The following is a 26,467-nucleotide window of genomic DNA, read 5'->3' as shown; positions in this document are numbered from 1 at the left end:
CGCAGACAGGAAGAGGGGCATCACACTGACTGCATTCACACAAGATATGCAGCGCCCACTCAAGGCCTTATGGTGTAGAGTGCTATTAGGTACATCCACAAATTACAGTTGGTGCGTGTCCAGGACACTGTGACCAGTTTAACCTACGTGAATGACATCCTGCGACCCGTAACCATACCCTTTCTGCACGACACCCCAGACGCCACATTTCAGCAGGACAAAGCGCGACCACATGTTGCTGCGCGAACACGTGCCTTCTTGTTGTCACAGGATGTCAGACTGTTGCCCTGGCCCGCCCGATCACCGGACTTGTCGCCAATCGAAAATGTGTAGGATGTGGTGAAACTACGGGTGCGGCGCTCTGACCCAATGCCAACCACCAAAGGTGAACTGTGGAACCAGGTGAATGCAGCATGGTTGGCTATATCCCAGGATGCCTATCGCGCCTTATACACGTCGATGCTATCACGCATGGAACAAGTTATCAGTGCCCATGCAGGATGCAGTGCCTACTAGGCAACAGGACTCGTGCTGAACAACCTATGTGACAAATGCTAATCGTCTCTGCAGAACATTCTATTGAAACATGTCCTGTGAATATGAACTTCCTATCTCTAGTCTTGCAAGGTGATCTGTTTTTTATGAACATGAGTGTATGAGAGAGACTGTAGATTATTTCTTACAGATGCGCCGGTCCCAAAACCATTAAGCCTTGCAAGAAGTACAAACTAGCGGAATGGATCATATAATATTCCATCATAGACTATTGTCGGTAATGACTGGAAAAGATTGATCGAGCTGAGGGAAACCTTTCTGGACAGTGATAAAGTTAGAAAGAGAAGGAAAAGGAATCATGTGAACTCATTGTAGATTTTAGGGAATCACTGGATAAATGGAAATAACATTTTTAAAACCTTCTCAATGTGAGAAGCAATCTTTCTGCTGAAGTGCTAACACAAGAGTTCATGGGAATAAGAACAATGATGACAATGAAATTTCGCTCGAAGTGGAAAGGATGTCAAATGAACTATATTGTCAAAAATCAGCAGGAATGGGCGGAATCAGATCTAGAAGGGTGAAATATAGTCGGAAGGACGGGATGGAATGACTACATAGTGTAACATGATTATCATGGAATGTGAGCGAGGTAACTTCAGATTGGCCGAAAGCAGTAATTGCACCTATCCATAAGCAAGGAAACAGGAATGACTGCAAGAGCTATCGGGCATACTCGGTGTGCTCAGTATACTAGGCATGGTGTTCGCAGATATTTTGGAAAGCGAGGTGAGGTCAAAGGTGGAGCATAAGTTGGATGAAAACCAGTGTGATTTCGGACCACAGAGAATCTCTCAGAGCCATATTTTCAGCATGCATCACGTAACCGAAAAATTCTGCGAAAGGAATAGAGAGTTAACTTTATGTTTCGCAGATCTAGAGAAGGCATAAATACTAGAACTCGGATTTTAGGCAAACACCTATTTTGTTCCTGAAGAGATAAATGAAATTGTATTTACACGTTTCGTATATCTATATAGTTTAAAAGGGTGCTCCTTTAGTGCCTAAAAATGCGTAAATTTACGTTAGAACCTGTATTTGCCTATATTACTAATAATTCCTATTTTTAAATTCCCTCAATCGATTAAAAATGCTTTCAGTTTATTCCGAGAAACAAATATTTGCCAACTCGTTTTCAGTGTCTTGTAACAATATAGCCTATTTTTGAAATACTTTTCAAACAAAATCTTAAATGTGGGAAGCTGTAAACCGTACTCCCCGGAATCGTTCAGAACCTGCTGCGGTAAACACGTCCACAGTCTGTGTCTCCTAGGCGGGGGGAGGTGATCCAGTGTCCTGCTGGAAACAAGGTCTTCATTTCATTCTCTGAGAACATTTCAGTGTCTCCGTTTGTTCAGTGTGTGCAGTATCAGCTTCCAAGTCGTCTTTAATTAAACAGTGGTTACGCACATTTCCTCACTTCACATCGAATGGTAAAATTATATTTTTATGACGTTTAAAGCAAAGAGGGTGATTTTTGTACACATTTCCCATTAAAGGGTTATCATGAATTTAGTAAAAATAAAAAATGGTATTTTAATTGATAAATGCTTATTAAAATACGTAAAACTGAATCTGCCTAAAAATATATATTTTTGGATCTATTTCCTAAATATTTGTCAGCCTAATTTAGGAACTTAAAATAATTTTAGCACCTAAAATCCGATCTAATAATGACCGAGTTCCAAGGGGAACTAAGAGATTAAGTAAACCTGTAATCTTTCACCTCTGTTGCTCATAGTGTTCATAGGTCATTTAGTGAAATGTATAAAATAACAGAGGGAATGTAATTTTTACGTCCCACCAACGAGGTGCCGGAATTCTGTTCCGCAGGAGTTCTTTTACGTGCCAGTAAATCTACCGACACGAGGTTGACGTATTTGAGCACCTTCAAATACCACCGGACTGAGCCAGGATCGAACCTGCCAAGTTGGGGTCAGAAGGCCAGCGCCTCAACCGTCCAGCCCGGCGGGGGAAATGTAGTAAGCAGTGTGGCCTACGCCGATGACTTATTCTTAGTGACTCGTTCTTAATATCTTGGAGCTAGAAAACACGTGCGGTGAGCATGATATAAAAATTACCATTTCCAAGACCAAAGTGACGTCAGTAGGTAAGAAACCTAAGAGGACTAAATGCCAGATTGGGAGTACAAAATTGGAACAGGAAGCTAATTTCAAGTACACAATATAGGATGGTACTCTTCCACGATAGCAGTATACTAAGGCCCGGTTTCATCAACACATGTTAAATATATACTAACAAGTAGTTAGTTAATACGGAGTTAGAAATTTAACATCTTGTTAGGTTTCTTGCGTTTCATCAAACTTTGTTTGTGAAATGTTAACTAACCGACTGTTAACTCTCCCAATATTGCGAACTGGTGCGAATCAAGGAGGCAGTGGTACGAAAATGCTGTTTTACAACGCGCTCCGATGCGCTTTTGTTTGAGCACAGCTGTAAAATATGGCGCGTGAAGTGAAACGGAATCGTACTTCTAATCTTTCCTCCTTCGAAAAAGAGTTGTTAATTGAATTAGTAAATATATATAAGTTATTGAGTGCAAGCGCACAGATGGCGCGGGAAAAGTCCGCGAGGGTTTCAATGGGGTAAACAGATACTTTTTTTTAGTGGGTATCCGCTGTCACCTAACAAAATCACTTCGTTAATTGTCCTACTTCAAACTGTGCTCCGATATGGGAGTTATTAAATATTGTATTGTCGTGTGCAGAACCAGACCACCTAGCAAGTATATCCCTGATTTGGAGGTTAGGCTCACTAATCACCTGAACATTAACATTAACTGAGAAATATCCCTTTCGATTACGATATATTTCGGCCCAATTGCCTCCAGGTGATTGGATTCTTACATGTGTGCAATATATTGCACGTAGAATAAACACCAGGAAAACGGCTTATTTCATAGAAGTCGCGGATAATTTGCTGACGCTCTTCTACTAAAGGGAATGTTATATACCTCCTCCTCATGGATGGTATTGCTGCAGACACTCGACAAACAACTCTATTAACAGTGGCTTTAGAAATTCCAGCATTGTCCCGGCCATTATGCGAAAATAACCAGTAGCAAAAACTCGTAATATTATCAGTACCTGCAACATTGGAGAAAGAGGTAAGTTTCTCTTCGTAGGATATTCTAACCTCACTTGAATTTCGTCAACAACCTTAGCAAGGACTGTTTTCGATAACGTATCTATGAAGAAATTTCGGATCCGTCAAATTTTCAAAGTCATTACGTCGCTGAACACTTCTTCGAACAGGATTGTTTTGTAAAAGATCTAAATAGAGCAATTCCGCCTCGAAAGCGAAATTCACAGCAGCCATTTTGGAACAGGTTGCTAAATGCTAATGTTAGCCATTTAACATTGGAAATGGCTGATGTTAACTTTAATACGCAGTTTAACATTTGTTAATGTTAACATTTGTTGATGAAACGCAAATTTTCTTAAATCGTATGTTAAAATGATTTAACACCTTGTTAAGTACTAACATGTGTTGATGAAACCGGGCCTAAGTGCAATTGATTCAAAGTACAGCAAAGCTGACGAGGTGAGCTCGCAGTTGTGATCAAAGGTATTCTGCAGAAAAGAAGTCAGCTCCCGGTCTATTTTCCGATCGACTTTGCTGTATGGGAGTGACAGCTGGGAGGACTCAGAATGTGTTAAATCATAGGTCAGTAGTAACATATATTAAAGTAGGGAGAATGATTGCTGGTGGGAACAATGGCAGGAAAGTACTCGGGATGAGGAGATGAAAGCTAAGTTAAGAATGAACACGATTAATCAAGCTGTACGCATAAACCGGCTTTGGTGGTGAGGTCATGTGAGGCGAATACGAGAATATGTTACCTAGGCGAATAATAGCGTCCGCCATGGAGCTTAAGAAGTCAAGCCACTAGCAATTTTTTTTTTTTTAAATGACGATGGTTAGACTATTTTTGATTTAAAAGTAAAAGGTGTGGAACTAAACAAGGCCACAGAACTAATTACAAATGGAGGATTGTGGCGGCGTTTAGTTAGTTCACATAGGTTTTCAGATTGAATGCTGAAAGGAACAACAGTCTACGATTATGTATGTATGTATGTATGTATGTATGTCATTTCGTACACGCAGAATTTTCGGTACCGTATGTGTGCTGAAAGCCAGTGAAGGAACTTATAAAGTAGTTCTTGTCACATCCTCAATCACGAAGTACAAAAATCTAATAAATAACAGGACCTACAGGAAGGAAGACTGGCATCTGCGCGATTAGCACTGAACTATAGCGCAGCATTGTCACTATACCGAACGAACGGCAGCTCATGAACTAAGGAAGGGTCTCATTCAGCGCACGTGTTCAGTCTTCCTTTCTCGCACGGACGTCCCGGCACGTGACCGGTTAAAAGCAGCGTAAAGAAGACACAGTACACAAATAAGACAAAGCATTTGTCACTTCTTACAGACACCATCCGAAGAGGATTAGACAGGCTTCGTTTTCTTGTCCATACAAGACCTTAAACGTTGCCCTTCCCCACTGTATCTTCTGTTTACAGTATTTCGTGGAAGTGATCCTGGTAACTTTTGTTTTCACGAGAAAGACAGTTAGGAACTATTCCCTCTAAACACTAATCAAAGGGAACGAGCGAGATGGCTGCGCGGCCCGCTTTGCTTGGCTGTGAGCTTCCATTCGGATGATGGTTGATTGGTTCCAACACCGTCGGCACCCATGAAGATAGTTTTCTGTGGTTTCCCCATTTTCACACCCGTTAAATGCTGGAACTGTAGGCTAGGACAGCTACCGTCCCAGCGGTAGCACTTTTCCATCCCTGCGTTGTGGAAAGTAATCTACATGTTAGTGCAACTTTAAACCACAAGCTAAAAAAGAAATTAATGGAAGAATTCTGACCCTTGGAAGAATGAAAGTTTCGGCAAAAACGAAAGGGAAGAGGGCGGCGCTTCCGTAACCGGTGGACATATTTAGGAAAGAGAAAAAAAAACTTAAAATATGATGTGCAGCAATACCGTAGGTAGAAGAAGAGAGATTCTTCCTTTATGCTTGCCAGGGACCCACCATTCTACGAGAATTAAAACAGAGACTGTGAATGCAACCATTTGCTGTATTCCTATTTGTCGGACAAATTTCGTATTATCTCCGATAAAGCTCGCATCGTGTCTACATACAGGGCTGCCACTTTCGATAAAAGTAAAACAACCGCCAATTTGGACATTGGCATTGTGTGTGTGTGAGGTGAAAGTGCTCAATCCGTGATATGATAACATTAAATACATATTGACGAGGTGAAATTCACCGTTTATAGTCTTTTGTCGCGTTGCTTTGTGTCACTGTCATCGCGTGTGTGGGATACGCGTGCTAATTAAGTCACGAGATAATTCAGCGATTTATTCCGTGTGGCATCTGTGAAAGAAGACCAATGGACATGTCACCAGCCGAGCCAAACCAACCCAGACCAATGGTCTTGTCACTAACTAGACCTATCCAATTCTGACCAATGGTTTTGTCACTAGGCGAGCCTAACCAAACCAAACCAAACCAATGGTTTTGTCACTAACCAGACCTAACCAATCCAGACCAATGGTCTTGTCACTAAACGGGCCTAACCAACCCAGACCAATGATCTTGTCACTAACCAGACCTAACCAATCCAGACCAATAGTGGTATCACAGGATACTAAGAGGATAGTGGGCCGCTTCGCGGCTCTAACTTGGGGGCTTACAGAGTGAACAACAGAAAGGTTGGACTGCTAATATCAGGAATTCAAGGATAACGGTGAAAATCCGTCTTTCCTCTAATACAGATCGTGTCAACATACCTCCCCCCATTCGAATCCACAGGGTAGAGAGATGATATCTGTTTAACACCCCTTCAATTGCTATAGATGTTAAAAGTTCAGCTCCTTGGCTGAACGGTCAGTAACATGGCCTTCGGATTCAGAGGGCACTGGGTTCGATTATTCCAAGCTTGGCTGCAGATTTTAGCTGTGTGCGGTTAATTCCTCTGGCTCGGAGATGGGGTGTTTCTGTTCGTCTGAATACCTGTCTTCATTTACACACACACACGCGCGCGCGCGCGCGCGCGAAATAGTAAATACATTCCTCCATACATTCAGCCGGAAAACTGGGCCTAAACCATATAAAGTGCCGATCCCAAGAAACTGAGAAGAAGAAGAATTGCTATAGATGTTAAAAGACGCCGGGAAGTTGAGATTGTTGTCCTTCATTTCTTCAACGTATAGGATGCCAATGCTATGGAGATGACGCGTTTAACTGAAATTGTCCCTACATCAACAGTGGGATCGAATACGCTATCTTCTAAACAGAACAAATAACCAGTAACCGAATTTGTCAAAGAGATCAACAGAGAAGGAAGAAATATTGCACTCACAATGAAACCGATAATAATTTTTCTGATTCACTTAACACAGACAAAACCAAACAGACCAACTGCAGATGCAAGCAGCTTAAGGCAGGCCTCCAGATTTCATTTGAGAAAACAGCAAGACAGCTCCCAGAAATCTACAGGCCAATCACGGCAAAATAAAACGGGTAGTGAAATTCAAATACCTATGCGAGTGACGGACCCTAATATTTCTGAGAAAGAGGCATTCAAATCAAGAATCAACATGATGGAAATGGCCTACCATCTCACCAAAGATATCTATAACAAACTTTCAAATCCAAGCTTAGACATTACTGTGCAGTAATTCGAACTCAAGCTGTGTATGCAGCAGAATGCCTCTCAATGAACAAGAAAGGTCTGGCAGAACAACTAGAAGGAAAGGAAAGAAGGAAAGAAAAATTCTAAGAAAGATCTTGGACCCAGTAAAGGAAAATGGAGAATATAGGAGAAGGCACTATCATGAACTATATCTGCATATGGAGAAAACAACAGACACTATTAGGAAAAGGATTTCTTTCTACGATCACTTAAGAATAAGACCAGAAAGACTGTCCACTTGAATCTTTGCCTACTTTATGAATAAGAAAATTAAAGGGGTCGGGTTCACCGAGGTGCAAAAGGATTTACAAGAATTGGGGATCTTACGTGATATCTTGCAACGTAACCCCTTAAGGAAGAAACTGGAAGGTCTACAAATTTTTCGAACAAAACCGAAAATGAAGACAGACAAGACGTGAACCGGAGAACGGAAGGAAGCTCACCGAAAAAGGATGCGGGAGTACTGGGCAAGAGTTAAAGCTGAAGACAGAACACGGTTGAAATAGCGTGATTCATAGCTGGCCGAAACGAAAGAATAATACTTGCGTAATTGTTCTGAGGAGTCCCGCCTATATATCGACCTTTTAGTTCAGTTTTTACAGCTACCTAGTGTGTATTACAGAATCTTAAACTGAACGGCCCGAAGACGCCAAACGAGCTGACATGGCGTGGTAAAATTAATGTGTTTCCCTACCCTTCATATATTTATCCAACCACCTGGGATATTTCATTTTGTTTTTACATCGCATCGACAGAGATATGTTTTATGGCGACTACGGGATAGGATGGGGCTAGGACTGGGAAGGAAGCGGCCGTGGCATTAATTAAGGTACACCCCTGCAATTGCCTGGTATGAAAATGGGAAAGCACGGAAAGCTGACAGTAGGTTTCGAACCCACTATCTCCCGAATGCACGCAAGGTGGCTCAAACCTCGCAGCCAGTCGCTCCCTCCGCCTGGCATCAAACCCATGAACTTGGAAAAAAGACACACTGAGTACAGTATACGAATACTGTAGGTGCGATCAAAGCGGAGGGGACACACGAGCGAGACATGTGCCGGGCATGTGACACGTCCCAGACAAGCAGCAGCTGTTGGAACTTGAGGATGTGCGCGCACGCAATCATATAGACCCATAAGGGCTGAAGGGCTACTGGGGTGGCACCCAGCCTTACTTCCGGAACAGGTGAAGGTACACAAGGTACACTCGCTGGATACCACAACCAGATACAGTCTGGATCTGGACCCTTCCATGCATTGCAATGTGCCAACTTCTACTACACTGCAATTTTCTTTCCAGTGCACTTATGTGGCCGAGGGTGGTAAGAGCTGGTCGCCCAGATTTTAACAGAACTAATTTATCTCTACTTTAGACTTTGGATCCAACCAACTTGCGAATGAGAAATGTCCTCTTCCTTCACTCATTCTTTTCGCTATTGGTTTAAGGTCGCACTAACACATCAAAGGTTTTGGGCGACGGAGGGATGGGAAATGGTTAGGATTGGGAAGGCAACGGCCATGGCCTTAAGATACAGCCCCAGCATTTTCCTGGCTTAACTCATTCTTAAACATCGTCAAAATCATCTCGGATAGAACGACAATATCAATAATGTAGGGAGTTCATAGCTTGTGACACGTATGTGGCGATCATGAGGTCTGGTACTGATTGCACTTACACGAATCAGGCTGTTCTCTTTCATCTTCCCCGTCCAAACTTCCAGGAAGAACTCTTTTTCTTCCCCCTCTGAATATTTCGAGGAAGTATTACAATTCTCAACTTGTTTTAATTGCAGCCTGTAAATACAGGAGGTTGGTTCATTTAAAAAATATGTAACACCAATATCCTCGGGTTGAACACTACTTTTTTTCGAACTCTCGTCACGCTGCTGCTGATCCTCAATGGAATCGTGGTCATTACTTCCCTGTGTGCGTCAGAGGCAGAGTGTTGGCCTCCGGACCCCATGATCGTCGCTTCAAACCTGGCAAGGTAGTCGGGTTTTTGAAGCGCGAAAGAGAATCAAATCGTCAATCGATGCCGGCATGTGACAGATTTCTGGTGACACATTTGGTGTTTACCCGACAAAATAAACACCTCATCCAATGGTGTTCTGGCTCATCTGGAACAATAAAACGGAACGCCGAAATTGACAAGCATGCAGAATAGATGACCTCATATCAAAAAGTCTGCACAGCGTGTTTGCCTTCCTTTATGCCCATAATCCTGGCTGTGGTCCAAGTTGTTCCGGTCAAAATCTTCGGCATATCATCTTTGTGAATTCACCATTCGTGAACTTTGGGAGTACCGATCGCTTGTTTTGGAGGTTTTCTTCTGTGAATCCTTCCCATATAGGAACATTTTTTTATTTCGCCAATCCATATTAATGAGTATCTGCTTTTGCTTTACTCCTAGTTTTCACAGAATTCGACTACGATATTTTTTGTGAGTGTCAGGGTTCGTTCGTACGTTCGATGTGCCCGAAAATTTTTAATCTGAGTCTTCTAATGCCACTTTGTACCTCTCTGCCTTGTTTAATTTCCTATTGGTCAGTTTTTTACTATTCGCCAGTGAGTTTTGAGCGTAGAATTTTCCTTATGTTGCGTTTTCCCCCCCCCAGTGATTTCACTGTCTACTTTCCTGATCACAATTGCTGCTTCCGATGTATAGACACATTGTGGTTTGTAATATCTTACTTTTGTTTGGAAATTAATAATAATAATAATAATAATAATAATAATAATAATAATAATGGATTAAGCCTAGTTTTACGGTCTGATATCCTTCCTGACGCCAAGGAGGGATGTACCTATTCGCAATTTCTAGTTCCTGTGGTGGTTGGAAGTGTGATGTGTTGTATGTAAATATCGATGTGTATTAAGACGATCCCGAACATCCAGCCTATGATCTAGAGGAATTAACCACACGCGACTAAAATCTCCAGTCCAGTCGGGAATCAAACCCAGGGCATCATGAACCTAAGAACACTACGCTGATCAATCACTCAAGGAGCCATATTATTATTATTATTATTATTACTGGCCGTGCGGTTAGGGGCGCGCAGCTGTGAGCTCGCATCCGGGAGATAGTGGGTTCGAACCCCAACGTCGGCAGCCCTGAAGATGATTTTCCGTGGTTTCCCATTTTCACACCAGGCAAATGTTGGGGCTGTACCTTAATTAAGGCCACGGCCGCTTCCTTCCCATTCCCAGGCCTTTCTTGTCCCATCGTCGCCATAAGACCTATCTGTGTCGGTGCGACGTAAAGCAAAAAAAAAGCGAAATGTTTCTTTCTGAGAATCATCCAAATATTTATTAGGAACTACCGGAAACATAGTAAGTTCTGCTGTTCTCTATTTCAATTCACAACTTGCTGTGCTGTTCGCTCCTGCAATGAGCTAGTTGACCGAGATGCATGCAAGGAGGCCAAGATATAACAGCCAAATAGGAGTATGTGGTGGATGTTGTTTTTCTAGTGTGCCAGGAGAGTTCGCTGTAAAGGAAAGGAAGAGTCCTAGAGTTCGCGTGCACGTGACGCGCTGCGGCCGAAACTCGGGTGGCGTTCCACCAAAATACTGCTGCACGGATGCAGACGCGACAACTATTTACCGAGTACCGGAAACAGTAGATTAACTCTTGACTCCTCCGTCTCAAGATACAACATTAGTAATTTTAACATTCAGTATTGAATGTAACGGAACACAATCTCAGATTCTCACTTGCTATAGGGAAACAACGGAGCTAATAATGTTATGGGCCGAATGGTGAAAGTCAATTCTTACTTGTTCATAAGCTGAAATACTAATAAAATGTACTGTATCTAGTATTCTCTGCTGTGTATCAGTGCTGCAGCTGACATTAGCAAACCCACAACGTAACCGTACAGGCACGTGGGAATTCACTTCCGGTCGTGGGCGACACCCCCAGACAAGGTAAGAGATGATCAAGAAACAGTCGTGAACGAAATTTTTGAGTCGCTAGGCTGCTATTTCAGTTTATTTCCTCTGTACTGACAAATGAAGAAATATCCATCGTAGTGTGTGTGAATGAACCTGCGGGTTACACAGCTGAACTAGTGCGCAGCCAGAACATTTAGTTTGTAACGAGAATGAGTGTTCCTTATCTTACACTCGACAGAGGTGAACTATTCCTTCTGCACAGGCGCGCCCCGTTCCGTATATCGAGTGATCTAGAACTAAAACACGCGTACGATCGATAGAACCGAGTTTGGGTCGTCTGGCAGTAGTTAAATTTCGTAAGAGATTGCAGAGGGTATTAATACACAGATTTTAATTTAAACCACGTTACGAAGTGAGCAACACCGTATAATATGAACTTATCTTAAAATTTCACTCATTTAAAAATAAACTGTAATGATAAATTATTTTACTAAGTCTGAATTTAATGATACATTAGACGATGATATTGGTTTACGTACCAGTAACGACTTTTACGGTTTTCCCAGACGCCAAAGTGCCGGAATGTTGTGACTCAGAAGTTCCAGGTGCCGGTAAATCTATCAATACGAGGCTAGCGTATTTGATTACTGTGCCGCGATCGAAACTGCCACCTTCAGTTCTTGAAGGCCACTGCTCTTTCGTCTGAGAGGTATTTTGCCATCTGCTGTTCAGCAAGATGACAATTAACTGAAATGTCTATACAAATATTTGTTGATTCTTTGTACTGATCCCGTAACTGCTAGAACCAATAAATCTGTACAGAAGCATTCTGTAAATTACAGTGTTCTGAAAATCTCGACAGCAAATTGCAACACAACTATGACTGTATGTGCAAAATGTAAATAAAAAATAAAACGATATAAACAGTAAAAACTCCAGGCCCTGGAGGGTAACTGTACTAGCACACGAAACCTACAACCCAAAAGTCCATGTTCACTTCCCACCAATGAAAACGACGCTGTATGTGTTAGCAAATCCAACAGATAATCGCATCAAGTATTAAAATGCGGATATTGCTAGGATCCAATATCGACATACAGGACACACAGGGTCTAAACCACTAATGTGGAAGCGGTCTAAAAAAAATCTATGCTAACACGTTATCAGTAGTATCACGAATAGGTTTGGGCCTGGAATTGTGAGAACCTATAGAGAAGTGGGATGAGTTTGAGTCTAGAACTGGACTGGGTATTTCAGAAAGTGATGTTAAATACTCTATAAAGTGCAGAAAACCAACCGGAAAATTATAGACATGATAACCACAGCGAACATCAGGAGTTGAACCTCGGATATCCGAGCAATGTTCCGATCGTGGAGCGGACTTCACCTCATGGTTACAGATGAGGGTAGTTCTTGGTCTGCGTGCAATTCCCCTTCTAATCAATCATAACAGTGAACACACGACCACACGATTGAGGAGCCCACTCTACTCGCAATTATACATGAAGTAATGGTGGGCTAAGACGCCTTGTTAACGATATTCCTGGTAAGGCACTGCACGCCATATGGTCCGCACACGCCGGGCACATGGCAGGTAACCCGAACTGACGATCTTTGTTTACTCAGGAGAACCCTCAAGTGACTGACTGCATCCTTCATACATAGCGTTACTTCCCCCTAAAGACGTCACACTATTTCCTCAGGGCAGCGACCCTCAATTGTGAAGACAAGGACAATTAATTAACCATCTAAATTGTGCCCGCAACCAAAAGGCAGTGAGTTTGTGGCCAATAAAATCCATATACACATCCTACAGCTTTTCACTTGAACCGCAGTTGTACGCATATGTTAGGGTTGTCTAGAAGGGTTTTAGAGAAGTACATTCTGGGAAGCGGTGTGGACTAGGGAGCGATGATAATAAGAGTACAGGGAGCTGGAAGTTAAGTAAGTGTGATATGAAAATGTTAGTGTTAAACTATAAACGCATTGTAAAGAAAGGAATAGAATTAAGTCATTTTACAGACATAATCCAACACAAAAAAACATCGTGACTGTAGCGAGTCATCTCAATTAATCAAATGTTAATTGAGAAGGTAATGCAAATGACAGGAAGCGTGACAAACAAATGGTAAATAAGTTCGTCTGAGAAAGACAACTCAATCAGACAGTGACAGAACCAACTAGGAAATAATATTTTGGACCTGAAACTGAAGTAATAGATGGTATAAAATGATCACGAAACTGTTTCCGTCGTAGCTAAAAATAACTTGATGGAAAGGAAGGTTGTAAAAGTAGGATAATTAGGCCGAACTATATGGTTGATAACAGAAGGATGAAGGACTATTCATGATGCATATTTTGGGTTTGTACCGTGTAATGAACTATAAAAACACTCTCAACCGTTTCACAACCTTTGATGCGTCATGTTTCATTTTCCTGTTTCTCCTGATGAAGAATGGCACGGTTCCTTCTGAAACGCGTTGAGTGTGTTTACACGGCACAAACCAAAAATATACATCATGAATTGTTTCATGAGCCGTGAAAGTCTGTATGATAAGGGATGAGGGAGTTTAAGAAAATAATTGTGATCGGTGGAAAATAAATAAAAATGTAAACAGCTTATGAGATGAGTTTAAAGCTATTTTTGAGGAAAGTGGAATAATTAAACAAGGGGAATATATATGTGAGGTTTTACAGATGGCAGAAGTATTCAGTCAGCAGTATTTTAAGATTGTGGGCTATATGGGTAATGTCCAGGAAGAGGAGCTGACTGATACTAATGAAGTATTTAAATTTACCTATGATAATATAAAAGCAGGTGGAAATAATATTTTTAGGGATATACTAGAGGCAATGGGATAGGATGCGATGTAGTACCATACTGAAGTACTTATTTTCATGAAGCAGCTCAATCGAATGATTCGAGAATTGCTCCAGTAGCCCCTGCGTACAAAAGAAAGGGTGATAAACATAAAGCCGATAATCACAGGCAAGTCAGCTTTAGATGAGTTACATGTAAACTGTGGGAAATCATTCATTCTAATTATATCAGACGTTTGTGAAATTAACTAGCTGGTTTGATACAAGGCAGTTTGGCTTTAAAACAGTTCTTCCTCTGAGACACAACATGAAGGATTCCAGCAAAATATAAGCAGATGTTTTGGATTCAGGACGTTAAATGGACTGTATCGTTATTGACCTCTCCAAGGGTTTTGATAGGGTACATCATGGAAGAGTACTGACAAAAATGAGGACAACTGAACTAGAGGACTAGACAAAAGAGTGAATGAATTGGTGGCTACATTTCTAGAAAACAGAATACAGGGAATTAGAGCAGATGAAGCATTATCCGATCCTATAATGATTATAAGGAGTTCCTCACGTTGTTATTATTATAGTAAATTTGTTTTCTTATGTACATAAAAGATATGAGAAAAAGAAATGGAATGATAGCTAAGGCTTTTTGCGTATGGTATTACACTCTATAGAGTAATAAACAAGTTAAAAATTGTGACAGACTGCAAAAAAACCTCGATGTAGTTGCGTGATGGACAACAGACAATCATATGATGGCAAACGGTGTGAAAAGTCAAGTTGTAAGCTTCCTCTCAGATTTAATGACTGTGTTGATGGAGTGAAAGCACCACATGGAGATCACTTTAAGTACCAAAGTGTTAATATAAGAAAAGATCTTCATTGGGGTAATTACATAAAGGGGATTATAAATAGAGCTTACAGATTTCTTCACATGGTTATGTGGGTATTCAGGGACTGCAATAAAGATGAAAAGGAAAGGGCATGTAAGTCACCGGCTCCATGGCTGAATGGTTAGCGTGCTGATTCCCGGCAGGGTCACGTTAATTCCACTGGCACGGGGGCTGGGTGTATGTGTCGTCTTCATCACCATTTCATCCTCATCACGACGCCTACGGGCGTCAAATCAAAAGACCTGGAACAGGTGAGCCGAACATGTCCTCGGACACTCCCAGCACTAAAAGCCATACGTCAATACAAATTACCAGAATGATTTGATTCGAGAACTTGGGAAAAAAAAAAAAAACCGACGGAAAGCAGCAACATTTGTTCTGTGTGATTTCCCACAAATGAGAAGTGTTTCAAACTTCGGGCTGAGAAAAATACCGAGTATGGAGACGAGCTGATGCGAATTATCAGTGGAGAGATGGCGTGGACTGATAGGCCTATTATTATAGGAATTCAGACGCGCAGGTCGCCCATGCGGCGTGAACTCGAAAGACCTGCGCCAGGCCTCATTATTATTATTATTATTATTATTATTATTATTATTATTATTATTATTAAAGGAATAAGGTTGAGTGGTGTTTTTAAAAGTAGGGAAGATACAATTTGAATTCAAGAGGGCAATCTGGGGCAAATACTTCGTACATATGAAGAGGAGTCAGGAATTGAAATAATTTACCAAAGGGGATGTTCGATAAATTTTCAACTTCGAAATTATTTAAGAAAAGACTACTTATATTATTCATAAGGAATCAATTTACCACTTGGGCGACTACCCTAAACGCAGATCAGTGGGTATACATTTATTGAAAGAACAATACTTTATTTCAGAAAGCCTACAAGAAATCTCTTGCCAGACAGAGTAAGTGAAACTTACCGTTAATTTCCGGTGTTCACCTTCTCTGACGAGGATTTTAAGGACATGAACTAAATTTTAACTAGATTAGATACCTAACTTCCTATACACAATTTAGTGCTGCCGCTCATTCTTTTACGAGGACAGAACAATTAGACAATCAGCCATTCTTAAAATTAACCGAAAAAGTTACGAACTTTCGAAAAGTGAGGGTATCGGCTACAGAGAGGGAAGGGCCTTGAGAGACCGGAAAAGTCAGAGAAAAGTGTAGCTGACCAAGGGAAATTACAGAGGAAGGACGACTGTAGAAGTGCCAGATTGAGCTGGGCTCGGTGATTTCCACATACACTACACAAGTTTTGTTTTGAGAAATACTGCAAAGAAACTTACTAATCAAAACCAAATTACAATTTTTCTTCAAACTGTATTCTCCAAATTATCAGATTAATCCGAAGCAAGTCTGCGCGCTCTATCTTTTGTTCCTATTAAGTTACTGTAATTCAGGTGAAAGCCAGCCCCGTGGTGTAGGGGTAGCGTGCCTGCCTCTTACCCGGAGGACCCGGGTTAGATTCCCGGCCAGGTCAGGGATTTTTACCTGGACCTGAGGGCTGGTTCGAGGCCCACTCAGCCTACGTGATTAGAATTGAGGAGCTATCTGACGGTGAGATAACGGTCTCGGTCTAGAAAGCCAATAATAACGCCCGAGAGGATTCGTCGTCCTGACCTCACGACACCTCGTAATCTGCAGGCCATCGGGATGAGCAGTGTTCGCTTGGTAGGCCATGGGGTTTGGTTTGGTAATTCAGGTAAAAAGCCGTTTTAATTTGAGCCTGACACTCTAATGAGCTTCATAACAAACCGATTTTGTTACTGCTATGATCACCCAGTAACGAGAAAATGTTTCACAAACTTGGTATACCGATCAACAATAAGTTAGTTTTGTACCGATCAGATCAATACTTTTAAAGTTATGAATTTTGAAAGGAAGCGCTCCGTTAGAAATGGAAAAAAAATACCGGCACTTTTTTTTTCAACCTGCGTTAAAATTTTAACTGCGTAAGATAAAAATTTCTACTCCACATAATTAAACATAGAATAAACTAAGCTAAATTTTGATATAGCTTGTTACTATGTGGGACAAAGCATAAACTTTCTATTAACGTATTAAATCTGGTGTTTATACTTTTTTCCACGCCAGTACATATTTCGGATGTCAACATCTCTACATTTTCTGAAGAACATTTGGTCTTTTACAAATTCCCAATGAAATAGATCACAAAGTTAAATCAGAGAACTCTAACGCCTCTCAAAGACCAGCCCACTCCTTAGAAGTAGCATTCAGATAAGAGACTGACTGCTGAGAACCTTCCACACGGCATGGAACCCCATAAAAAGAGTGTCTATTATTATGGGCCGTGAAAGCAACAATCTAAGCATTTGGTCCTGAAGTAAGGAGGAACATTTAATTGTTGATTATACAGTAAGATGGACACTAGTGAATCGATTGCAGACATCTGAAATGTGGATGTATCGCGCAATGTTCCGGATCCCATAGGTAGACCATGTCACCAACGAGGAAATACTTCTTAGTGCCGGGAAATCACGTGAAGTCTTCAGCATCGAAAAACATAGGAACGCAGCCTATTTCGGTAACATCTTACGAAATGAAATATCTAGCCTCATACAACTAATCACAGAAGGCAAGACGGAAGATAAATGTGGACGTGGGTGGAGAAGTGGACAGTGCTTCGACACCCACGATGCAACTCTGGTACAGGGAACGCAAAATAGGAAACATATTCCAGACATTCTGTGAGACGAAGATGATTATGACTGTAGCTTGCGCAGCATAACCTGTAGTACTTTATTTTTTGCTAGTGGTTTTACGTCACACCGACACAGATGGGTCTTATGGCGACTATGGGATAGGAAAGACCTACGAGTTGGAAGGAAGCGGCCGTGGCCTTAATTAAGGTACAGCCCCAGCATTTGCCTGATGTGAAAATGGGAAACCACGGAAAACCATCTTCAGGGCTGCCGACAGTGGGATTCGAACCCACTATCTCCCGGATGCAAGCTCACAGCCACGCTCACCTAACCGCACGGCTTGTAGTATTTCTAGTCACTTCTCTCACGTAACAGTTTCCACAAAGAAATGCGATGCAGTCTTTCCACCACTCGCTGTGAAATATACTCGGTACACTCGGTTCTTGTAGTAAACCTTCAACGGGTAACTTTGCATTGCAGTCATTTCAGTAAGCAGTCTGACATTTACTTTAAACTACACTATATTTCATCTGTACAGAATTTTTTTTTTTCCGGAAACTTGAAACCACTACCACTCAAAAATTCTATCCGACAGTTATTGTCAATCTCTATGGAAGAGTTTGGGCTAATCTATCTTGAGCACTCGGAACATGGGTCTTGCACTAGTTCTTGAAATTTTAACTTAATCCGATACCCTCTCATTTGATTTTTATGGGTGTTCAATTGTAGATAAAAATTTTTTCTTCATTTCCATTTACTGAAACAGGTCAAGCAACGTTCGGTGAACGGACTTAAGGCCCAATCTGTATACTTCTTTATACGACAGCCCTCTGTAACTATAGTTGTGTGCTAAGTGACAATATTCCTTTCTTCTTGAAAATATTTCCAACTTATGAGGTGTGCAACTGCGTGGCTAACTGGTTAGCATGCTCGCCTTTGACCCAAGCGATCCCGGGTTCGATTCCCGGGCGAGTCAGAGATTTTAACCTCCATTGGTTATTTTTTTTTTCTCTGGTGGGGTGTTTGCAAGGTAAGTAGACTATTATAGGGTGTTTGTGCCGAATTCAATATTATATATCATAGGCAGGGTCCCATTCTCACAAACGCGCATTGCACGCAAAAACGTCAACTCGCCGTTACCATTACCTTATTAGGCCGTGTCGAGTTCATTCTTGTTTAGTTAGTGGGAGTCTGAGATGTACGTACTCAACAGGACCTAATAAGCCGAAAGTCAGTTTCAAGTGCAATGCGTTCATGAAATTAAATATTCAATATTCCCTTCTGTTTGGTTAATGTTCTAATGATCAGGCTATGCTGGCCCAAACGGCTATCCCAGTAGGAGTTTCATGTACTATGCATCTTCAGAAATCCAGAATACTGGACACCGACTACTTATATAACTTTTTCTTCCTGGTCTTTTCCCAATGTAAAGGGATCCGGCAACGGATACGAATTTGGTCCAGTTTTACGGAAGGATGCTCTTCCTGACGCCAACCGTATGTGGAGGGATGAACTCACTATTGTGTGTTTTTATGGTGATGTGCCATATGCAGATGAAGATTACGAAGAACAAGAACACCCAGGCTCCGAGCTAGAGGAATTAACCACACGCAGGTAAATCCGATCAGCTAAACACGTAGCGAGACTGGACCAAAATCTATGGACTCACAAAATGACAATGTGGGATCCCAGAGAAGGAAAGCGGAACGTGGGAAGGCAAAGAACTAGGTGCGCAGAGTGGTTTGCGAGATGGGGAGGAATGCAATGGACAAGAACAGCAGAGATAAGGCAAGAGTGGAAAGACCTAGGAAAAACTGAGTGCAGAGATCACTAACCTTACAGGATACACATTTTCAAGCCATGTGATAAGCTAGGTCGATTAAGGCACATATTATAGAAATTGTGCAACAGTGAAATATACAACAGTGCGCTTCCACAAAGAGGGAAACCTGAAAGTCACCGTTCTGATCACCCTGGGATAAAACAGTAAAAGTGCCAAGAGTACAAAAAGAGGTTTTTATTAAGTGGTGAACATAAAAATATTATCCTCGGGTACACTGCGGAAAGAAGCCGCGCAGTATTTTGAAGTACGTTCTCAGGACAGGGGCGAAGTATACAACATACAATAGTACGCCTTCACGAAGAGGTCACCGTGATAGTCATCACCTGATCACTCGGGAAAGTAGCAAGACTGTTGTTAAACAGACATTAAGACGTTTGCATTAAGTAGTGATCTGATAACTCATCACGGAACAGATAGTGAAAGGAGGACATGCATATGCAAAGTATGCCATAGAGAATTTCCAACGGAGGATAAGCTCAAGAACTTAAAAGCAACGTCTGCAACATTCGGAGAAGATATGGAAGAACGAAGCGTGCAAGGGTACGCTTTCACCAAGAAGGAATCTCAACCCTCCCTGGGGCAAAGTGTACAAGTGTCAATAATGTAACAGTACGTTTTCGAGACTTGTTGATCTGGAAGAACACAACTGCATCCACTCAGAGGTGAGACTGCACAAGTGTACAACACGCAGAAACACGTTTTCACGAAACAAACCAGGAAATAACCACTATATTAATGCTCTTCAGGACCTGATCACTTGAGTTAAACTGAACATTGTCCCTGCATTGCAGGAGGCCATAGCCTTTAGGGGATTCACATTATTTATTAATTTATTTATTTAAATCCCGGCCCGGGACCCTCTGGACCGAAAGCCAATAGTGCACGCTGACCACTGAGTCAAGGAGCTGGACATATCGATTACGTAAGACATTAGGGAAATATTAAGAATATTCCGGCAGAAACAGTTTTCTAAATATATGAAGTTATCACATTGCAGTGCATTTGGTTTCATTTGATATGCCTAATGTAATGTCAACAAACTCGACGTCAGAAGAACCTTAACTGAAAATTATGCGCACAGAAACTATAGTATATAACCTCATATTGGTCCGATAATCTGTGTAACTGAGGCACTAGTGAAAACACATCTGTAATTAACCGGGCCCAGGATTGGGAAGTATGTTGAGGCAAACCACACATCAGAACTAAAAAGGCTCTCGATAGCCTTAGTAAGTATTCGTGGCAAGGTCGGAAATCGAAACAGACCTCCCTTGCTGGACAGTTACTACCCTCAACTCAGGACATGGTAGCGGGTATACTATTATATCACTCCTAAAATACTACTCTTTGGCGAATTTTCTCTGATATCCACAGCGGACATACCGATTCACAGCTAATTTTATAGGCTACGGTTGCTGCAGAAAAAGGACATGATCAAAATGTAGAGCTCACCTGGTCGTGCGGAGGAGAGGGTTGCCACATGTCCGGAGGTCGAAAGGCGGCGAGCCAACAGAGGCGGGGACCCGACCCGACTACCACTCATCCATACCCTGGAAAGAAAAGAACATCACATTATAGCATATCTAACTAATCAGTTTTTATTAACATCGCTGGGGAAAACACAGGTCCTGGAACTTTTTTAATGCTTTACGTACTAACACATGCAGGTTTCGAAGACGGCGGGATAGGATAGGGATGGGATAAGATTGGGAAGAAGCACCTGTGACCCTAATAAACTAACAGATCCAGCATGTTTATGGTGTGAAAAAATGAGAATTTGCGGATTATCAATCTAACGACTGCCGACAGTGGGTTTCGAATCCGAAAGCAAGCTCACAGCTACACGATCCATTTCGATTCTTGTTACTGACAAGTTATTCATGGTGACAATTCATTAACATTCAGAGAAACCTACACATCTTGAAAATATTTCCTTTCACTTCGCAATGTTTAGATGATAATTGTTGTTTAAAGGGGCCTAACAATAGGTCATCGGCCTCGAAATGTTTCTCATTATTTCCAAACATTGACTAGGTTGACGAGGCTGTTTTAAAGGGTAAAAAGACGGGTTAGCAGGCATAGAGTTGATCAAATCATCAATGTGTTGATCATCGTGACAAGCTAATTGCTCCAAATCTCAACGCCAGCCAGCATTCTTTGTGTAGTTTCCCATTTCAGCTCCAAGTAAATACTGGAATGGTTTCTTGATACAGGCCACGACCGCTTCCTTCCCAATCCAAGCCCCTAAAGGTATACTGTACTAGCCAGGAGACACTTCAGAGAAAGAGGCCAATACGCAAAATTCACAGATTCAATAACCGCACGAGGATATTGGCAACCAATGCCACAACGTTGAACTCAAGCGATTCATTGTCAAAGTTGGTCACGTATAAAAAGCTTTCATAACAATTATTATTATTATTATTATTATTATTATTATTATTATTATTATGATTATTATTATTATTATTATTATTATAGAATAACTCACTCTTTGTGTTAAAACAACAATGATCATTACCGACTGACGTCATAAAGATGATATGAAGCTACTATTACGTTTTTTAAATTAAAATTATTATTATTATTATTATTATTATTATTTGCTTTTACGTCGCACCGACACATGACGATGGGATAGGGAAGGACTAGCAGTGGGAAGGAAGCGACCGTGCCCTTAAGGTACAGTTCCAGCATTTGCCTGACGCGAAAATGGGAAAGCATGGAAAACCATTTTCAGGGCCGCCGTCAGTGGGGTTCGAACCCACTATCTCCTGGATGCAAACTCAAAGCTGCGCGCCCCAAACCGCAAGGCCAACTCGCCCGGTATATTACGTTCTTCGTCCGCGCTGTAACGTGCTACTGTCTAGTATATCTTATTTACAGGTTATAGACGTTTCGATTGATTACCAAGGATCGAGTAGGGGTATTCCAGTCGCCTTGATAAAGATTAATGAATTCGAACCTTCCACAACCTGTACATCAATAGTTCTCAATCGGCAGCCCGTGAACCATATCTGGTCCCTGAATGAAAATCATATGGCCCGCACATAGTCACAGGAATGTTAATACTGAATATTAAGAGCATGTGAAGGAAGATGTAAGTCTATTGGCCCCACCGTACACTTTCTGATTCTCACTTATGCCTTATTTAAGTTCGTGTGTTTAAGTGGCTTCTTTAATGAAATGTGAAATGTCCTATGGCTTTTAGTGCCGGGATATCCCAGGACGGGTTCGGCTCGCCAGATGCAGGTCTTTCTATTTGACACCCGTAGGTGACCTGCGCGTCGTGATGAGGATGAAATGATGAAGACAACACATACACCCAGCCCCCGTGTCACTGGAATTAACCAATTAAGGTTAAAATCCCCGACCCGGCCGGGAATCGAACCCGGGACCCTCTGAACCGAAGGCCAGTACGCTGACCGTTCAGCCAACGAGTCGGACGCTTCTTTAATAACTTGAATACATTAAATCTTCAGCAAGAAGGGAAAGCGGAAACTCTAATTAACCTAACTGAAAAAGGATCAAAGGGAAGTCATGAAAATTTTTGAACTTCTACCCTTTTCTAATTATCACCACCAAATTCAGATACCTAAGACAGTCTAATTAGGAATTATTGCACAATATTTTGAGAATATTGGTTCATCAATTTTCGACCTAAAGATGTTACTGCATTTTACCACGGAACTTGAAAAAAGTACTCTCCCGTCATATTAAAATAATGAAGTTGCGACTGGAAACAACTGGTGCTGAACACATCCATTGGTTATACTTCGTTTTCTTTTTAGGCAACAAATGTAGGAGATATAAATTTCCAATTTTTTCGTCCTTACAAAATTTGAAAAAAAATTCTTTAGTATTTTACGAGGGGAAAAAGATAGTAATATTTACTTGATCACAAAAATACATGGTAATTTTTTTTAATACACACTGAAAACTTTCATGAAACTTTCAAAGGAATACAACAGAAAATGTGATGCAAGGACTATTTTGTATATGACGAATGCTTAAAAATAAAAGAACTGAAGACGTGGATCGTCCACCGCCTGTTAAAATGACGCTTGGAGCTTTAAAAATGGTGGTAGATTGAAAGTAATTACATTATCTGAAAGACGGAAAACAGAATGATATTTTAAGCTCGAAATGGAAAAATTGATATTTTGAACGAAAATACCAGAAATTGCAGTCAGACTCCCCTAAATATCTGTTTGTTATAGGAAAATTTTACTACATAGAAACTTGTTCGTTTGAAGATATCTGCAAGGTTTCGGGAAAAGTAAGATCCAGAAAACGATCAAGGTAATTTAAATCAATGAAACTGTCTTTAAATTAATAGAAACTATTTAGGCAAGGTTATCAGAATTCACTATACCGAAGTCAGTGCAATAATTCTTTGTCAAGCTCGGATATGTCAATTATCAGAATGCCTAAAGGGTGGTTACCTGATACCAAACAACGTGATTTACAATATTAACTGATAGAATTCAGGGCAATGAAGAAAGGATAAGCAACTTTGAAACGAAATTAATGACAAATTGTCTATACAGTAAGAAACGGGCAATTTTTAACTGTAACAATATTCGGGCTCATTTATAATTGTGAGTCAGACTTTCCAGACACTGATATTATTAAAAGCAGTAGTCGAAATAAGAACACCAATGCTCATCTTGAAAAGTGCCTTAAGATAGTCCACTACTTCTTATACTCCTGATTTCGAACAGATTGCTTGAAGGATATCGCTTTCAGTTTCCTCATTAAATGAATATCTTGCAACCTTCATTTAGGTACAAATAGTTTGTGATTATGTTTATATCAGTGTAAATAAAATCTTATAAAATATTAATTCTGAAATATATATAAAATGTTTGTGTTACAATACTGTAATCCCATTTCTCCACCCTGGCCAGTGGAGCAAGATATAGATGCCATAGCGGCCCTCTGGGAAAATTAAATCAGAATCACTGCCGTACACAACGTACAGCCACTCAAAAACGACCAAGCGCATGGTACTGTATGTTCCTCACATTTAATATTTTATCAGACTTGGTGATTATTATTATTGTTTGTGCAACCCTTGTCCCGTTTCTCTACGAGGTCGGGTATGATGTAAGATGAATCTCTGGTGGCGGGTTTTCATGACCAGATGCCTTTCCTGACGTCAACCTCATCAGAGGAGTTAATGAGATGAAATTAATGACGTGATATATGATAGTAGGAAGGGAGAGGGTGAACCCGGTACCGGCACATAGCCTACTCCCGTCGAATAGCACCAAGGGGTCCGCTCAAGACTTAACGTCCCCATCCGACGGACGAGTCACCATCAACAGCGTCATATGCCCTCACTCCATATGAGCACTGCGGTGAGGTTTGGAATTTAATCCAGGCTTTAGGCACGCAATCTAGTACTTAGAAATTGTATATCACCACCTCCCCAACCCTGCCGGCCAACATTCTCATGATGAATTTTTTTTCGACGAACGGGACTCGAACCGGTGTCAGATCATGTAGACTTCAACGTCTTAACGATAATGGCCACCAGGCGGGCTGGTGTTTATTATTATTATTATTATTATTATTATTATTATTAAAATATAATTTACTTTCCATGTACATACAAACCCTGTAGATAACCACAATAAACATTATATTCTGAGAAAAGTCCTCCTGCGAGGAACTTATACCAACACCACGTGCTCATTCTTTTTCACCAACAGTACGCAGAGCAACGACACGGTATTGATTGATTGGTAAATGAACCAGGCCACATTCAATAGGCTTCATTAAAAAGATAACATTTTACCAGTAATATGCTACCTATAATTAAACAAAAAGGACGTAGAGCGTGCACGTCCATATGAACCGGATCACACTAAGGATAGCGCCGTCAGTGGGTCAGCTCTGCTGTGACGCATACATACACACATCCTGTCTCGGAGGAAGAGGTAACGGGAAAGCGCGTTGGGAATCTCATCTCGTATGGACATTCGCGATGCGCATCACGCACAGCTGACTCATCGCAGACCGCCACTTCGAGTCTACTCTCATCCGGACACCATTCATATAACTTAGACCAGCCTCCGCCGTCACTTGAAAGAACAATCTTCAAATTTAGCAGCGCGCTTCAGCTCCTTGTGGCATTATCACGTGTAGTGCAATGACCACAACAGTACAACTCTACATGATAGAACAACATTTTACGAAAGTATCGAAAGAATAAAACCCTGACAAACACAGTGTAGAATTCTGTAAAAACAGGAATAAAGCCAGAAAGAACACTACCAAAATGGATAGATGTAATCAAAAACAATCCTATATTAGCAAGAATCAGAGAAGAGGACATCCAAAATAGGAATGTCTTTAGAGTCAAAGTTCATAAATGGCAAGCTGACCAAAAGAACAAACAGAAGAAAATGACCGGAACAACTTGGACCAAAGAGAGAAACGAAGCCCAATACAAGAAAGAAAGAAAAGAGCACAAAGAAAGACCAACGTCCGCAAGTACTTTTTATAGTCCCGAAAATTGCTTATAATACTACTGCTAATACTACTATTCATAACAATAAGAAGGAAAAAGTAGATACCATGAAGGCCCTTGGAGGCGTGGAAGGTAAAGAAAGACTTCCACCATCCGTAACCTTGGCACTTGGTGGGGTACAGCGGTTAGCTTTACGGCAATGAGCTTTACGTCGCGTCGCGTCGCTTTACGTGGCGTCGATGCGATAGGAAAGGGCTAGAAGCGAGAATAAAGTGGCCGTGGCCTTAATTAACGTACAGCCCCAACATTTGCCTGGTGTGAAAATGGGAAACTACGGAATACCATCTTCAGGGCTGCTAGCAGTGGGGTAACTCACGAGGAATTAACCTCGTACTTATTCTTGGCGTAAGCTGATTGAGCCTGGGCCCAATGTGGAAATTTCGTTTCTAAACTTTTTCGACTTCCTGGCGGGAAATCGAACCCATGTCCTTCCGAGCACGCCGTACCGCCTCGGCCAGGCAGCTCCTAAATAACAATAATACTAACACTAATTGTTACGGGGTTACCCATGGAGCAGAAAGAGGTT

The 26,467-nt window shown here is 41.3% G+C and overlaps 1 protein-coding gene across 2 annotated transcripts in view; it reads right to left on the bottom strand.

The window, feature by feature from the left end:
- The window catches only part of LOC136878711 (protein spitz), a 746,457-nt gene that overhangs the window by 518,485 nt on the left and 201,505 nt on the right, over positions 1 to 26,467 (bottom strand). For both annotated transcript variants that reach the window (XM_067152153.2, XM_067152152.2), the window contains exon 2: positions 20,856 to 20,953. Coding sequence is in view for 1 of the 2 variants with exons in the window: in XM_067152152.2 (XP_067008253.1) it covers positions 20,856 to 20,946 (91 nt within the window). In the remaining variant the exon portion in view is untranslated. The remainder of the gene's footprint in view (positions 1 to 20,855; positions 20,954 to 26,467) is intronic.

The sequence above is a fragment of the Anabrus simplex genome, chromosome 8 (genome assembly GCF_040414725.1).
Source record: "Anabrus simplex isolate iqAnaSimp1 chromosome 8, ASM4041472v1, whole genome shotgun sequence".
Taxonomy (NCBI): Eukaryota; Metazoa; Arthropoda; class Insecta; order Orthoptera; family Tettigoniidae; genus Anabrus; species Anabrus simplex.
This window is presented reverse-complemented; position numbering and strand designations above follow the sequence as displayed.